The sequence below is a fragment of the Triticum urartu genome, chromosome 6 (genome assembly GCF_003073215.2).
Source record: "Triticum urartu cultivar G1812 chromosome 6, Tu2.1, whole genome shotgun sequence".
NCBI lineage: Eukaryota > Viridiplantae > Streptophyta > Magnoliopsida > Poales > Poaceae > Triticum > Triticum urartu.
Genome location: NC_053027.1, coordinates 516,453,760 through 516,471,256, shown reverse-complemented (window position 1 = coordinate 516,471,256; position 17,497 = coordinate 516,453,760). Strand labels below are relative to the sequence as shown.

The window sequence follows — 17,497 nt, the reverse complement described above, 5'->3', positions numbered from 1 at the left end:
ATGGTGCAAAATCAAATCCATGAGTATGTATGTGTGGGCTTCATCCATAAATATGTGGACAGAATTTAAGCACCGTCTAGAACCACACAAAATCAGATCAAACCATGCAACGGTGAGCTCGTGAGACAGCCATGCTGCAGGTTGGCCTTAGAACACACCAAGGGACCACACAGATCAGCACAATAATTGAATAAAATATGACAACGAGAGCACACCTTGACGCGACATAACAATGAACAGGCTATAAGCGGGTTAACATCAACAACAAATCCATGAACATCATCACAACAAGAACAACCATCTATGCAGCCGCACATGACCAAGCGGCCAACCTGAACTGGAGATGCCGGCCATCTCTTTTGTAAAGTCAAAGAGACCGGAAACACACGAGGCAATGACGCTGAGAAACACGCACTTCACATAAAGAGTATCAGAGAATCTTTGTTAACTACCCAGCTAGCACATATCACCAATTTGATCAACACAGAAAGAGCTGTTAGGAATTTCATAACCTGCTTATTCCTTTTCTAGTACCTAGTTGTCTTACTGTACCTACCACATGTGCACACTGTTATTCTAGGAAGGCACCAAAGTAATTACAAGATCGGGTCTAAAAACATGACTTCCTTCCTTGGCATGCACCAAATTAGGTAACACCATGGCCATGTCATTAATCTTTGTGGGTGGTTTATTTTCCTCTCGGGGCAACACTAACCTGATTTTTACTGGACAAAAAAAATTACATAGGAACCAAATCTAACAAATTTTGCACCATAGGCCGACCCTAAACACTGCGTCACCAGCTGATTAATTCCTTGAAGGAACCTAACGGATGTAGCTTGCTCCAACGATCTACTATTTCAATTAGGCTCATCGGTTCTTGCTTACAAAAAAACAGGGTCCATGCTGAAATTCAACCCAACTTAGAGCCCTACCACTTGATAAGACTCGACTAGACGACAAGTCGCTGGTTGGTCCGATCTTCCACGATACTGGCCGCAGCACAAGAAATTCCGGTCGAGCAAAGATGCAAGACCGTAAGATCAAAAACTAGCGTTGAGTAGACTAGATCAACTCCACGCGCAGCAGCAACAAAATCCACACGGATCAGCAACAAAGACAATATTAGGTGTCCCCCGACATGGGACGTTTTCTGTTTATTGAAACTCACAACCGAAACAAATCTCACGATAACCCCAAAAACTGACCTCGTACACGGCCGGAACGTGCCCGTTATATAAGCAGGCCAAACCGACGTACAAGCTAGCTTTACTCACACGGACTCTATCTCCTATTTAAACTAAGCCGGGTTTTAACTAATTAAATAACCGGCACCGTTGATCACGTTGGATCCTAGCTAGACTCAGATTGCTCACGTAACTAATAGCTGATTAAAAAAACATAAGAAAATAAAGGCCATACATGTAACCTTTGGACTCTACAACTACGTACTAAAGAAACTTGCATATTTCTTCTTTCTTCAGAATGGATCAGAGCTTTTTTGGTGGAGTCCTAAAATTTGGTTTCACTTCTGGCTGGGGTGGAGGAACCTGGAGCAACATAGAACCAATTAAAAGGTGTTGCATCGAAGTACATTGGTTCAAGTTCTCCTTCTTCCGTATAGCAGACTGAGCTTCAGTAATTGAGTTAGCACTATTGGCTACATCATCCCCTCCCTCTTGGAGCGAAGCCGTCCTCGGTTTCGTGGTAGCTTTGGGAACCTTACAGACATCGTTCTTGATAGCACTAGCGAACATCGGCTATAACACATGTCGCCTTTCAGAGTCCCAAAAAGAATAAGTGTTAGACCTTCCCTCATGCATAGCACGATGATCATATTGCCATGGCCTCCCCAATAATAACTGGCATGCATCCATTGGTAGAACATCACAGATTATTGTATCGGTATAATCGCCAACCAAAAAATTGACACGCACCTTGTGAGTAACTTTCAGTTTGCCCGACTGATATAACCATTCGACACAATGCGGTTGTGGGTGCTTCCAAGTAGGCAAAGCTAAAGCATCCACCAAGTCCTTGCTTACCGCATTAGTGTAGCTTCCTCCATCTATGATCAACTTACAATTGGTTTTGTTGATTTTGCATTGAGTTTGAAAAATATTCCAACGCTGTCCCTTATCCTCAATGTGATCCCCTTGCACTCGCTGCACCATCAATGATGGATATGATTCGGCAGCTTCAAAACTCACAACCACATTTTTAGCATCCTCGGATTTTTCACTAGAATTGTCAGAAACTGTCTCTTCATCACTAGCGGATGCATATCCATCTCTTGTGAGCAACACTCTTTTCTCACTAGGACATTCACGCTTCATATGTCCCCTTCCACCACACTTGAAACACTCTATGTCACTAGTGCGTCCGATCGACTGCACATTAGAATCAACCCTCGACAGTCCTGATTTTGAAGCATCCTTTTGCACGGAACCATGAGAACGATTTGATGTTGTCGTCCTGGAGCTAGGAACGACATCCTCATTCTTATGCTGCGAGCGACGCCATGTGTTCAAAGTGGTACCGGAAACTGTGTTGACTTGGCGTCGCTTAATCTGTTGTTCCGCACGCACAGCTTGGTGCACAAGATCTTGTATGTTGTATTAGACCACTATCTCAACACGATCTTGCACCTCGATATTCAGCCCGTTAAAGAAACGTGCCATGGTCGCCTCTGGATCTATCATAAGCAATTCCATCTCCTTGTAATATTCATCAACACTCATATTACCTTGAGAGAGCCGCTGCAACTTGTTGTACATATCTTTTTTATAGTGTTCAGAAACAAAACGTCGCCTCATGAACTCTTTCATCCCTCGCCAAGTCGTCGGGCGATGTCTTGAACGACAAATTTGATTCCACCATATTAGTTCGTAACCGGTAAACTCAATGCCAGCAAGTTGAACTTTTTTCTCCTCGCTATAATGATGAGCATTAAAAATTTAATCCACACGCATCTCCCACTCTAAATAGCCTTCTGGTTCACACTTGCCGGAGAACGAAGGGATTGAAATTTTTATGCGCCCAATTCCATCATCCACAGGCACACGCACAGCTTGACCAACTCGGTCATGCACTCCGCCACGAACGGAAGTTTCAGGACGAGGCTCATAGTGTCGTGGTCGTGGCGCGTACCCCACCTGGTCAACGCCGTCATCAAGACCATCATCTCCAACATGAGGTTGTGCCGCCAAACGGCGATCATGCACGCCGGCATGTCCGTCGCGAGCAGGTGGTGCATAATGCAGTGGAGCCGCCGGAGCAGTCTGTGGTGGGGCAAAATTCGTCGCCGGCACATTGATGATGTCTGCCAAACCATCAAACCGAGTGATCAGGACATCTATCCTTTTACCGAGCGCATCATGACATTGCTTGATGTAGTTGCATGTGTGATCAAAACCATCTCAAATATTTTGCGGAATATCATCCGCATACACTGGACGTACTATTTCCTCAGAATCAGCAGCAACCTCATCACCCTTGTTGACCGAGGTTGACATCTTGATCAACACAGTACCATGAATAACCTTAGCTCTGAATACCACTTGATAAGACTCGACTAGACGACGAGTCGCTGGTTGGTCCGATCTTCCACGATACTGGCCGCAGCACAAGAAATTCCGGTCGAGCAAAGATGCAAGACCGTAAGATCAAAAACTAGCGTTGAGTAGACTAGATCAACTCCACGCGCAGCAGCAACAAAATCCACACGGATCAACAACAAAGACAATATTGGGTGTCCCCCGACATGGGACATTTTCTGTTTATTGAAACTCACAACCGAAGCAAATCTCACGATAACCCCAAAAAATTGACCTCGTACACGACCGGAACGTGCCCGTTATATAAGCAGGCCAAACCGACGTACAAGCTAGCTTTACTCACACGGACTCTATCTCCTATTTAAACTAAGCCGGGTTTTAACTAATTAAATAACCGGCACCGTTGATCACGTTGGATCCTAGCTAGACTTAGATTGCTCACGTAACTAATAGCTGACTAAACAAACATAAGAAAATAAAGGCCATGCATGTAACCTTTGGACTCTACAACTACGTACTAAAGAAACTTGCATATTTTTTCTTTCTTCAGAATGGATCAGAGCCTTTTTGGTAGAGTCCTAAAATTTGGTTTCACTTCTGGCTGGGGTGGAGGAACCTGGAGCAACATAGAACCAATTAAAAGGTGTTGCATCGAAGTACATTGGTCCAAGTTCTCCTTCTTCCGTATAGCAGACTGAGCTTCAGTAATTGAGTTAGCACCAGCATAACCAACACGAAAGTAGCACCAGCATGGTGACGACGCTCGTGAAATTGGCAGCCGACAAGGGAAACTCGATCGACCCCCAAAACGAAAGAATCATGTGTTGGGAGTAATACCTGACGGATGAAGAAATTCTCTCGGTGCCGATACAGCAGTCACGAACACGGAGGACCCGTAGCAGACGAACGCGGCATCAACCGGAAGGAAGGATCTGCGATGGCGGTGAAGCCCTAGGGGGAATATGGAATAAACGAGCTGGAGGCGGCGGCTCAGATGTACGGCTTTGAGTCACCGGAACCCACGACTGGAAGCCACACCAGTTCCCCGCAATGTGGTCCCCAGAGACCTCGCCGGAGCACCGGACACCGCAGAGGCTGCGAGAGCCCGGGCCTCCATGCCGGCGGCGTCGCGACGCAGACAGGAGGCTTGGCGCCGCGAGACAGAGAAATCCGACGCTACCGCTGCTCGGGAGCGCGGGTCTGCGCCAAGGGCCGAGCCTCCTCATCGTCGCCGTTTTATGAGTGGCTGCGGTGTGGCTAGCATCACACCGGCGGAAGGGACACGAGGCAGGGTATGGAGAAGCAGTGGCCACGGCGGCGGCGGCGAGGGAGAGGAGAGACGAGAAGAGGAGGAGAGGTTGCGTGGAGTACGGGGCTGGGCCACATGTGTGAGGCCTTTTTACGATGACCATCCAAAATTATCAATCGATAAAACAGTACCGCTAATACCCACGTGGACACGCTCATTGCTCGCCTTTGATGCGCACCTGAATGGTTTTAATTATCCAAAGTTATTGCAAAGATCTTGTTGGTGAGTCCAAAATCTACCACAACTTTAATTATCCAAATGTTCTCACCAATGCGCGATACGACAATTAATTCGAATCCTATGATTTCTTTGTCTAGTTGCCATGTTTTGTTAACATAATGAGCAACCACACAAATGTAGTCTTTCTTAGCCTAACCGCTAAACAGAAAAATATGCATGTGGTAAAGTATTTTATTTTTATTTTTGAAGACTAATTTCATATAACTTATTCTTATCCTAGTTGTAGTCTGTCTAGAAACTAGAACGATATCTAGTCTAGTAAATTACAAAAGAGTTGTCACCATTGACTTTTCCACCTCACATGGGTTGTCAATGTAGATAAAGACACTACAAACTGTTTGTCACGGCTACGTGTATTAATCATGAAAAAACAGTTAGACATCTCCTCAAGGGGCCAGATGTGGGAATATTTTTTTCGAGGGGCCATGGATGTACTCCCCACATCCGGTAATATAGAATATTTAACAAAAAAAACTACCACATTTGGGGTTTGTGTCTAACTGAACTACCACTTCTTAATAGTGACAAAAGGCTACCACATTTACTTAATTTTGTTTGCGAAACTCTACCAAATGCATTTGATAACCGACGATTTAAACACGTCTATGACAGGCGGGACCCGCCCATCAGGGTTGATGTGGCGGAAAAGTCAATTCTGCTTATTTTGATTGTTAAGCTGACCCTTATGGTAGAGAAAGAGGAGGAGGAAGGAGGTTGATGATGACGCGTGGGCCTCACTTGTCATAACGGTCAACTTAACAGTCAAAATAACCGGAGTAAACTTTCCCACCACGTTAGCCCTGATGAGTGGGTCATGGTTGTCATACACACGTTTAAATTGTATAAATCGGTCAAATGCACTTGGTAGTTTTTTTGCCAAAAAATTAAGTAATTGTGGTAGTCTTTTGTTAGTGTTAAGAAAGTGGTAGTTAAGTAAGACACAAACCCTAAATTTGGTATTTTTTCTGCTAAACACTCAATGACATAAGATGTTATTACAACTAATTTACTCACATATTGGTTGTCAGACCATCTTATAAACGGAGGGAATACTTAAGTTTGAAACGGGCCATTTTAGTGGAAAAGATGCCTTCGATTTAGGGTACGTCGTTGGAGACGCTCTCAGCCGTGCGATCACACGTGTAGATTCGTACTACACCGAAGGCCACCTAGACAATCAGATAAACCCCATCATCATCCCCTTATCCTCGAGCCCGAACAGCAAACGCGAGCAGAGAGCGCAACACGAAGATGGCGACGATGTCCCTCGCCGCGGCCTCACCCCTCACCGCCTCCACCCCCCGCGGCCTCGCCGTGCCCGCGCCCCGCGCGCCATTCCTCGGCCTCCGCGCATTTGGCGCGTCGGCCACGCGGTTCGCGGGGCTGGCGGCGGCGCCGCGGCCGTCGGGGAGGGGCGATGCGGCGGTGGTGAGGATGGCGAAGAGGGAGCAGGAGCTGGAGGAGATTCGGGCCATGGAGACGGAGAGTCTGGAGCAGGAGGTGGTGGACCTCAAGGGGGAGCTCTTCCTGCTCCGCCTCAAGCGCTCCGCGCGCCAGGAGTTCAAGTCCAGCGAGTTCGGCCGCATGCGCAAGAGGGTACATTGCTCCTGCTCCCTTCCTCGGTTGCTGCTCTGAGCATTGGTCGTGTAGCCTTTATCTCTGCGCGATATTGCTGTCTCGTTTGGGAACACAGCATATGATTGGTGGAAATGTTGTGTGACCAAGAACACGACGGCTCCCTTGCCATTTGGGCTCCTGGAGTTGCAGTCATATGGTCTGCTCGCTCGATATGTTAAGCTTGCAGACTTTTTCGTTGAACTCTGCTCTAAGCTAAAATGCTCATGATTTTGAGATGATTGTCTGCTGACTTGGACCAGTTACTGATACTTCTACTTAAGATGGTAGAGCAGTCACTTGCAGATTTGCTAGTTGGATGTTTGCCTGATAGTTTAAAGCTTAATGGTTCTTATTTGCATTATATTTCGCCGGATAATGCTGAACTTAGTCATTTAGGGATGTTTGTGCTTATGCTGCTGGGACAACTGTAGTCTCATATCATCCCAACAGTAGTCCTTGACCTTTGCAGCTTTCGTGATACAATGCTCGTCTTTGGGTCTTGTGATATGCTAATTAAGAATTATACTCATCGCCTGCTTGAAGGTTGAAACCTTCATCTCAGCACGGGGTGAACCTTAGAACAAACAGTTAGCAGCGAATAATTCATATTTTAGAACCTCAGACGACTCCTGTATTAATAGATCCATGACATTTGGAAATGAATCTATCAAGTTAATCTAGTATATTTCAGATGCCTTAGTAGCAGCATGTCTCAAAATTGTTTTTGACTTACGTTTTCATCTTTTCATCAGGTTGCTCGTCTGCTGACTGTGAGAAGAGAAAGGGAAATTGAACAAGGAATCAACAAAAGAAATTCTAGGAAGCTTGACAGGAAATGGAAACTGGGTATTGTGGTTGGACCACCACCATCTCTAAGGGAGAAGAAGGAGGAGGACTAGAAAACAGCAAAAACAGGCAATTTGCACAAGTCATTTCACCCCTTATAATGGTTTGTTTTGTAATCCAGAGTACAGCTTTCAAGTCCTTGCTGTTAAAACCAGAAACTTATGTTACCATTTTTGCGTGTAAATCTCAGTTTTATTTGAAATTTCTGCTACTTCTTTCTGTGTTAACTGTTTATGTTCTTATATAATTGACATATGAAACTACGTGTAAGGAGTTTATGCTATTCAGTCGTCAAGACTAAGTAGCACTCCGTACCTGGCTTACATGATTTATCATTATGCTCAACCGGATCAAAGTATGTCACTTGATGACATTTCAACCTTGATTCTGTAGGACAATCTCGTGTTACCATTTAGTTTTCTGCGCCATAACAACGAAAACACATGGCCTCTCCTCTAGTTTTTTTTTGTGATTATGCTCAACTGTGCGTTGCCTATTCTTTTGAATCTTTGCCATGTCATGAAAATATTCAGTCTTACAAATGATTTGTCTTCTCAAAGTTAAGAAAAGGAAATAATATTATGTCTGCCTACTTAACCCACCAATTAAGAAAAAACAAAAAGGGTATACTGTGCTCAATGAGAAGCTTCGATAATTTTAAGCAGGTAACTGACTTGTTGTTCATTCAGCCAGCTTAACTGTCCAAACTGCTCATTCTACTCACTTAACATTGCTTTGTGTGGGCATATACCCTTAATGATTTAAAAACTACCCGGACCACCTTTTGACACAGTGACCACATCAGCCACTGTCAAGATTGCTCACTTTATTGGACCCTGATGCTAAAAAGAACTGATTTACCTAAACAAAGAAGATAAACTAATGTAAAGAAACATATTGTTCTACTCATATCTATAATAATAACTTTGTGAATTATGGTGCTTTATTTTGCTCAGTTTACTATTTATCAAATATTTGGAAACTTCTGTGAAAATCTCTAATTCCTCTTCTTGTGTAGGACACTCAGATTGTTGTTAGTGCTGATTTACAGCTTCTAATCTAGCGTCTAAAGTATGCTGCAGATGTCATGATCAGTTCCATCATTAGTAAGCCCAGACTGCCAGGCAGGCCCTTTAGCCCAAAATTATAGTGCTGATCTGATCTTAGTTTGAGATGTTTGAGAGGCTTCACCCACAAAACATTCTAGTCACCTTGTTCTCATTTTCTGCTCAATATACATTCAGGACTTAGTACTGTAGTTGGACCTGGATTGTTTGATATGCTGATAACGGAAGATAGCATTCACGTGCTCTTTTAAAAAAAAGTTCCATGTCATCGACAGTTTTGTTTTTACCTTTTACCACAGCTTTGTCTTATTCAGTTGTTGTGACCAAAATAGGGGCAAAACCTGCTAAGTAATGCAAATCTAATGGTTTTACCTTACTGTCCACTGTTAAAACACAAAGAAGCCCCAAAGGAAATTTATGTCCTACACAAGACTAATGATCAAAGAAGTTTGAAGTTGCTAGAGCCACAAAATTTTACCGGTTAGGATTCACTGTCGACCAGCTTCGCGTTATATATTATTGGCTGTGCCATCAGATGCACAATTAGTGAAACACAGTGTTACTTGCTAAAGGTTAAGTAGGTAATTTCTTTTGTCACACAGTATTAGAATCAGAGCATGATTGCAAGAATACTTCCACATTTGACATTTCATAACTGTTTCTAAACTATGCTGGGACCTGTTGACAGAATCAGGAAAGGTTACTATTCACAGTTATCACATATATTTAAACCATAATTTGTGCTATTTATCAAACATGAAGATCGTAAGAAGTCTTATTCAGCAAGTGTATTCCAATATTCACCAAGGGGTGTCTACCTGTGTGTGTCTTTTATGCATTTTCCTTTCCCAGTCCCAACTACTCCAAATATGGATTTTACAATAGTCTACCACCTATTCTTACTTTCTCAGTGACATAGGAAGCTTAGTGCAATATCCAACCCGTGGCATCATAGGTACCACCTTGATTTGCTTCCTTCTCCCAAATGTCCTTGGTTGTACCAAAATTGAACCACACTCTATTCACACCTTTATATAGAAAAATCCGAAAACTGACACTTGTCAGTGACAAATAAAGCGGTGCTGTTATTGTTTGATTAAATTAAGTTTATTAATGTTAGCCGTCAATGTCTGAGGAAAAGGCATCAACCAGTACCTGCTCACAAGTCAGAAGAAAGCATAGCATTTTAAAAGAAAACTAAAATGCAAATGGTTTGAAGCTGTGAGATGTTTGATCTCCGACAAGGACATGATGACAAATGACTATGGCAAAACACTAGCAGTGCTTAGGAAAAGCTGATGGCTCATGCATGATTAGCATAATTTAATATTGGTAGTGACAGCAGCATATGTCTTAGGTGCTTGGATCCTTCTTATCATTGCTACTTGATTTCTAGCCCCTCTTTTGACAGGGCAAAAATTAGTCAACTTCCTATAACTGCCTCGGAAGACAAGTTTCTTTCCTATATCTTGCACTGCCAATAGTAGCATCTGGAAGGTTCCTTCTTTGAGCATCACTGTATCATTTTTCAATAAAGCATTTGCAGCTTGCAACACAAGCTTTTCTCTTGAAAAGACCACATACGTTATCTGTTTCTTCTCTATATACCGTGGATCAATACATATATGCTCCGCTGTTCTGCAACTCTGTTTTACTGCTAGTAGATTTTGATTTTGTTGATAGTAGAGTGAAATATTATTAAAATTATGTTCTTCTACTTAAAAACAAACTTAGGGTGCATAACTGCATACGTCTTCAACTAATACACATTGCCATTTAAAAAATGTTTAGTGTGCCACATGCAGTTATATATTATGTAGGAGTTGGTGAGCAAGATCCCAGTCTCCCATGAAGCACTTAAACTAGGAAATTGCAAAAAAAAAAGTCGCACAAAATTCAAGCTGGAAAATTTATATAGGGGCAGGTCTATATGTACAAGTGTTTTGGCATATACTGTATATGCATAGGAGCATATGGGTTGCCAATGCACGCTGAAAGCTATAGCGCTAAAAAATCCAACTGGGGCTACAGCACTATAATGGAAATCACATCACAAATAAGAGGTAAGATGTGAGAAACTAAAATTGAAAAAGCAAACCAAAGAGTAGCACACACTTGCAGTCAGAACTCATGCAAACTCGCTCATGAACTCATCATAAAATGAGTCAGACCAAATAGGGAGCTGGGTGCCGTTGCCCTCAGCGTCACAGCTTGAGGTGCTGCAAGCATCGCCGAGGTTGGAAATAGGGAAGTCAGCAAGTGGCGGAAGGGAGTCCTCTGACAGGAGCAACGGTTTCTGGGTGCCATTCTCCCCCTCACCGCTGTTTGCACTGTAATCTGAGTTCTGGTTGGTACCATTGATGATAGGCTGTTCGTGTTCGAAGAATGAGCTACTAGGTATCTGGATGTCAGACACTTGCCCAGTTACCAAGTCTTGGCCATTAATACCCTCCAGGATCCTTGGAGATGACAGCGAAGACAAGGAAGACATCTGCGAAGGACTCAGGAGGCCGATTTGCTGTAGGTCAGTGGGGATGGTGTTGATGCTGCTGGAGCTGGGACTAGTCGCAATGGCTGCTGCGGACTGCAGCAGGCACTGTAAGTACTCGAGCTTTGCTGCCTGGACTGCATCGGCTTGCAGTTGGCTGGCGCTTTGGTCGTCCCACGGGCGCTGCTCCACAAGCTGGCGGAGGTTGGCTAGCGCGATGAGCTGTGGCAGCGCGGCGAAGAAGTCGGTCCTCGGTCGGTGCGTCATCGGGTCGAAGCCCATCTGGATCAGCTTCTTCTTCAGGTGAGTGTTCCAGAAGTTCTTGATCTCGTTGTCGGTCCGTCCAGGGAGGTGCTTCGCGATGGCTGACCACCTGGTTTGATCAGCACAACCCAGTTTGTGTGTGTTAGCAAGAGCACCACATATATATGTTTTTGAAGATTATACAACACATGTAGACCATTCTTGAAGATTAATAAGCAAGAGATTTGATAGGTATGCCGTACTTGTTGCCAAGGACGGAGTGGAGCTGGAGGATGGTCTGCTCTTCCTCGGGTGTGAACTTTCCTCTCTTGATATCTGGCCTCAGGTAGTTGGTCCATCTCAGTCTGCAGCTCTTGCCACACCTGTTGAGTCCTGTGAGATGCACAGAAGAACCAGAAGCATGAGCTACATTTCGGACCAAAGCTAGCCACGGCATCTCTGCCCGATAGCGAGACAGAAAACGGAGGCGTGCGTTGCGTACCTGCAAGCTTAGGCAGTGCTCTCCAGCTCCCATGGCCATGCTTCTCGATGTAGTCCGTGAGTTTCTGGTCCTCTTCGGGTGTCCAAGGCCCCTTCTTGAGGCCATTCTCGTCACAGCAAGGAGACCTCCCCATTGATAGGATTGAGATAGAATTGGGGTAGGATGGTGCAGGTGGGAAGGAGGGAGACAAAGCTATCTGCCTCTCCTCCCTAGCTTGGTCCTTGGGGTTTCCTGTGTCAAGGATGTCTGGTCACCGGAACACAGCTTCCTCTATATAAAGGCCATGAAATCCGGTGTCTAAACCTAGGTCAGGATTAGATTATTCGAGTGGAAAGGACTAATCTGCCCTTAGATAATTTGGGTATGCGACGTAGAGCACATGTCATGCGCCCGGGGGCAAGGGTATTGGTGTCCTCCACACTAAGATAAGGGCTGTTGATCCATGTTGTTGACTTAAGCCGCTAGCTGCTACTTGGGCAATCAGCATTCAGCAGTCACATTGATACACTCTGTTTTCCTTAATCCTTTTTTTGAACAAGGTGTGCTCCTTAAGCCTTGCTTTAATTGTGTTGTTTTCGTTGCTGTTGTGCACAAAAAAAGGATGATGCATTGGGTGTTTAACATTTAAGAAAGCACAATCAGATCATTGTTGATTTATAAGTAGCATAGCCAGTAGCTCATCATGTGACATGTCCTACTACCATATATTGTGATTACTTGCTGGGGGGCCTGTTTTCCATATAAAATGAGCAAAGGTTTCAGAAGTGGGTTCCTGGAAGCATGCTGTATCAATTCCAAAGACATAACTGATGCAATTTCATCAACTTCAATTCGTGTCTTGGAATATAGTTGTAGCAGCCTCGAGATCTGTTGATATTGTATTGGCAACATTGTACTTGGCACATGACACCCATCTTATGCATTTCTTTTAGAGTTATACTATTATACAGCATTTGCATGCATGTCAACATGTAGATGACTAGATTCCTGGGATATCATAGTACATGTTGGCGTATATCCTCTTCTCAAGTATGTAACGGGACCATAAGATGACAGGCCTGCGTATGGAGCTGGACTGAGACCGTCCTAATAACTAACAAATAGTTAAGGAGAAATATTTTTTTTTTGTAGAAGTAGACCAGATGACAGTGTTAACAGCTAGCTAGAATTGCGTATGCAGGCATCTCTTGTTTATAGAGTACAACGTATGCAGAGATCTGGCCTTGTAGTCTTGTTCATGCGGTCCCAAAAACTAAGTATATACTTTGAATTCGTTGGTTTGGCACGTAATGCCTGCTTATCCATAATGCGTGTGCTGCTTTAGTCTGAAATGTATTTCAGCTGTAGCAAGTAGGCAGCATCATATATCCGGCCACTTGGTGCGATGTACATGTCGTTGACAAATTACCAGGGTCGCTGAGCTGCAACCGAACCAACAACACACACACAGGTGGTGAGGAGGTCCCAGATGGATAGATTCGCTCGTCATTGCAGTTACCTGCTCCGACCCAGCGACCGGGCAACAAACCAAAGCGCCCTACTGCTCCTACTGTCCTACATGTACATGTCTTCCGTATACTGCATGCATACTCGATCAGATCAGACCGCTTGCTTTTGGCTTTTGGCAAAGCTCGACCGATCATCACTGGCGACCTAATTAACAGGCGGCTCCCATCCAGCACCAGCCACGGACGTAGAGGAGAGGAGATTGATTTCGCTGTACGTATCTTTTCCAATGTGTTCCACGCATGTCGAGCGGTCGACGGGCTCCACGTGGTGGCCGCCGTGGGGCCGCGGCCGGCCGGCCGGCCGCGAATCTTTCCTTCCCCATGCACGCAACGTACGTGCGTGAACGGACCTCCTCCTCCTCGTCGTCGTCGGCTCGGTCGTCGTCACCGGCCCACCCCACCCTCCGTCCGCGTGGCTCATAAACAAGTGCAAGTTGATCCGCGACGTTGCTTTCAGGCCAGGGTCCCCGGTGCCCTAGCAATAGCAAGCTCCATCGAGGCTGTCTGTGGCACGCAGCTAGCGCGGCTCCTTTTGTTTCTTTACCATATCATTATCAGTTACCTCGTCGCGAAACTGCCGTTGGTCCCAGTGACACTATCTCCGTTTGCGATTGATTGAAGGCCCGTGTGTTTCTCTTTGTTTTGATATAGTATGACAAATTTTGTACTTGTTCTCATGTTTGTTCTGTCGTCGCTCGAACCTAGTGGTGGATTTGGTTTACTACGGATGCGTTGTTGTTATTCTATAGGTTGGACTACGTTTCTAGATACTGTATGTACAGATATGTTTTGTGTGAGATAGTATTGTTAATGTGCACGATGAACGAAAAGGAACCTAACCATCTGAACTACGCTCAATTTGACAAAAAAAAAGAGACAATATCTAACTATAAATTTTCCAAATCAAGATCCCCCCCCCCCCCCAATCGTAGATGCACAGAACCATATCTTTAAAATGACATCAAGGGCGAATTAATGGTATTACCAAAAATAACTTGATACCAACATGTCTCATGATAGCCGACATCTCCAAACGACAACCGCAGTCCACAAACCTATTAGTGAAAAAATAAACCATTGATAAAACTGCACAACCTGACTGAGAATGTGGTACACAAAGACAACGCCCTAAAGAAGGAACGATGATTTGTGTACTAATGTTATTGGGTCTAACCAAGAGGTCAAACATATGGTTATCACCCCCGAAGCAAAACTTCTAGCCAACACCTTCAACAAGGGTATGGACATTGCTTGATCCATCCAAAAAAGATTGACTACAAAATTTTCACCCGAAGAACAAAAACATGCTAGGTCGCAAGTGAGAGAGATGATGGTGTGGGAGGTACGACTCAAGTCCGGCTTAACCAACTCGTCATGCACCCCATCGGAAGTGCCAAAGTCATCCTTAAGGAACACAAAAAAAGGGTATGGACATTGCTTGATCTAGCCAAAAAAGATTGACTACAAAATTTTCACTCGAAGAACAAAAACATGCTAGATCGCAAGTGAGAGAGATGATGGTGTGGGAGGTACGACTCAAGTCCGGCTTAACCAGCTCATCATGCACCCCATCGGAAGTGCCAAAGTCATCCTTAAGGAACACAAAAAAGGGTATGGACATTGCTTGATCCAGCCAAAAAAGATTGACTACAAAATTTTCACCCGAAGAACAAAAACATGCTTGATCGCAAGTGAGAGGGATGATGGTGTGGGAGGTACGACTCAAGTCCAGCTTAACGAGCTTGTCCTGCACCCCATCGGCAGTGCCAAAGTCATCCTTAAGGAACACGCCACCCATCTAGCATTTGAGCGAGAATTCCATGTGGGCACGTGCGTGCGGGGGCATGCACCTGGGAAGTCATAGGATTGCCTCGCGAATCAAAAATTTGATTGGTCTCATATGTAAGTGTGTGGCTTGATACGGTATCTACATGTAATTATAAGGGTGTGGCTAGATCTCAATTAAGTGACAAAACATATAAAAAAGAAGAAAGAAAAACTTAAAAGAAAATGTACATGGATCTTCACATATGATCTCACGGATATAACATCGACTGAGACTTCATTAACTCTCAGTAGACTGGGATTTAGCAATCCCGTTACTGTAAATAGGCAAAGAAATTACGTACAATGAAATATCTGGTACAAAGCTATCAAAACTAAAATGAGCCCAGGGCAAAAAAAAAAGTCATGTGCACGATCAGGATCAGTAACGTGGAAGGCAGCATTGGCGTTAGCAATTAAGAACACTGATGCCGTCGTCACTCCACATGCATGCAGACACGGCCTCGCTCGGTTGTCTCTAGTGAACGTACGTAGGACACTTCGGCTAGCTCCGGCCCCGGTCCGGCGTGATCATCGTCCCTGTCTCCTTGTCAGTAGCGCACTGTGTTCCACACGGATTCGTGCCCCGGACTCCACCGGCGACCGCGACGGCGCGAGGGCTCGAGTCACAACCACCAATGAAGCTGGGGTTGACCTAATCATGCATGCATCCAACTGCAAGGAAAGCTCCCCTTGGCTTAACCCGCCTGCCATTTTCACTGTCCAGTTAGTGATAATATTAACACCACATCCTGATGATAACTGTCGCCTGTCCATACAAGCCGTAGTATGTACGTATATATACACTCTGATGATGCATGTGGTATTAGTTTACTGCTCGATCTCGTTTACGACACCGTACTTCCGTCGATGTACACATAACCGTATACATATAACTAACCATGGAGAGCTGCATGTGATGATGTGCGACAACCCAGTAATGTATGTGTCTTCAAGCTAGGCCGGACCGGAGAAAACAACAGCTGAGATTTGTTCTTCCACTCTTCATTATTCATTCAGTATTAAGCACACCTGGCTGTGTATGAACAGACAGTGCAGCGACAATACGGTTTACGGAAACAATAACCTATATATGGCACAGTTAGAAACCCATGCCCGCAAGGAACCATCTCTGACTTGTACACAACCAACGACGACAGCCTCGATCCCTAATCCCTATCATCACACCCGGAGGCGGAACATGGGATTAGCAGCATTTGATGTTACATTCGCGGTTGCGTGCATGGGGTGGTGGTTTGAATCTTCCACGAGGAAGGAAGAGCAGTTCATAGGTGCTAGCTTAGCTAGCCTCTGAGTCTGACCCGTCCGTGTGGGTGTGGAGCAGGAGGAGATTAAAGGGTATCAGATATGAAAGATCAACTTTATCCTGTTGCTTAACTTGTTGTCAATGGGAAGTGATGTAATTGTGCACAGAAGAACGAAGGGGACAAGTCGGCCAGGACATGAGGCGGGGAAGATTAGGGACCAAGAATCCGCCATCACCTTGTGTTTGTCCTATTCTTCCATGCATGCATGCATGGCTCCATCTTTCTTCCGCGGCAGCTGGCCCTGTGCATAAAATTATACCCATGGGATCTTTCTTTTTGGCCTGCCGTATTCTTCCCGAATGTCTTAACTTTTTTTCTGCGAAAACGATTCAGATCTATTATCAAAGTTCACCGGAAGTACAAAGTATCTCAAACATAATAAAAATTACATCAAGATTCTAAGACCACCAAACGACCACTACCGCCATCAGAACGAGCCGCCGACGCGCCGCTGTCGCCGCTCCCATACCGGAGTCGGCTTGACATTATCGATGACAGCCGGAAAGTCTTCGTGCACGTGCCCTTAAGGACCAATGCCCTGGAGTCGTAGTCGTCGTCGTTGAACCACTGAATATATCTTAAACACCTGACACAAAATCTCGTTTCATATGGAGAGAAACCCTAACCTCACCGTTCCGAGAAAACGGTAAGAATCTACGCCAGAGCTCCGTCGACTACGTCCAGATAGACGAACTCGAGGAGGATCAAAGTTCGGAAGACAAACTCGAAAAAGAAGCGCCGCCATCCGCCCGAGAGCCGCACCTGCGAGGACTAAAAACCCCTAACCTAAACTACTAACCGGGGTGAAGTCACTGGGATTCCCCTCCCCGCCACCAGTCGCCGGATCGGCCGAAAGAGGGGAGGCAAATCTACGGGCCCGCCGGCGGAGCCTGGAGGGTAGAGTTTACCCTAGCCACCAAGGGATAGGAGAGGGAGAGAGAAACCCTAGATGTGTTCTCAACTTTCTG

General features: G+C 45.0%; 2 protein-coding genes across 2 annotated transcripts; one reads left to right on the top strand and one right to left on the bottom strand.

The window, feature by feature from the left end:
- The first annotated feature begins 6,301 nt into the window (after nucleotides 1–6,301).
- Nucleotides 6,302–7,780, top strand: LOC125514736 (50S ribosomal protein L29, chloroplastic). Its single transcript, XM_048680089.1, has 2 exons — nucleotides 6,302–6,702; nucleotides 7,476–7,780. The coding sequence occupies exons 1-2, from the start codon at nucleotides 6,358–6,360 to the stop codon at nucleotides 7,620–7,622; spliced, it is 492 nt and encodes a 163-aa protein (XP_048536046.1). The 5' UTR covers nucleotides 6,302–6,357; the 3' UTR covers nucleotides 7,623–7,780.
- Nucleotides 7,781–10,521: 2,741 nt separating this feature from the next.
- On the bottom strand, nucleotides 10,522–12,938 carry LOC125514735 (transcription factor MYB93-like). Its single transcript, XM_048680088.1, has 3 exons — nucleotides 11,870–12,938; nucleotides 11,631–11,760; nucleotides 10,522–11,497 (listed from the first exon to the last, which is right to left on the bottom strand). The coding sequence occupies exons 1-3, from the start codon at nucleotides 12,000–12,002 to the stop codon at nucleotides 10,765–10,767; spliced, it is 996 nt and encodes a 331-aa protein (XP_048536045.1). The 5' UTR covers nucleotides 12,003–12,938; the 3' UTR covers nucleotides 10,522–10,764.
- Between the last annotated feature and the right edge of the window lie 4,559 nt (nucleotides 12,939–17,497).

Coding starts and splice junctions, on each gene's coding strand:
- LOC125514736 (XM_048680089.1), top strand. CDS start 6,358: ATGGCGACGATGTCCCTCGCCGCGGCCTCACCCCTCACCGCCTCCACC. Junction 6,703..7,475: donor TCGGCCGCATGCGCAAGAGG/GTACATTGCTCC, acceptor TCTTTTCATCAG/GTTGCTCGTCTGCTGACTGT.
- LOC125514735 (XM_048680088.1), bottom strand. CDS start 12,002: ATGGGGAGGTCTCCTTGCTGTGACGAGAATGGCCTCAAGAAGGGGCCT. Junction 11,761..11,869: donor AGCACTGCCTAAGCTTGCAG/GTACGCAACGCA, acceptor TGCATCTCACAG/GACTCAACAGGTGTGGCAAG. Junction 11,498..11,630: donor CACTCCGTCCTTGGCAACAA/GTACGGCATACC, acceptor TGATCAAACCAG/GTGGTCAGCCATCGCGAAGC.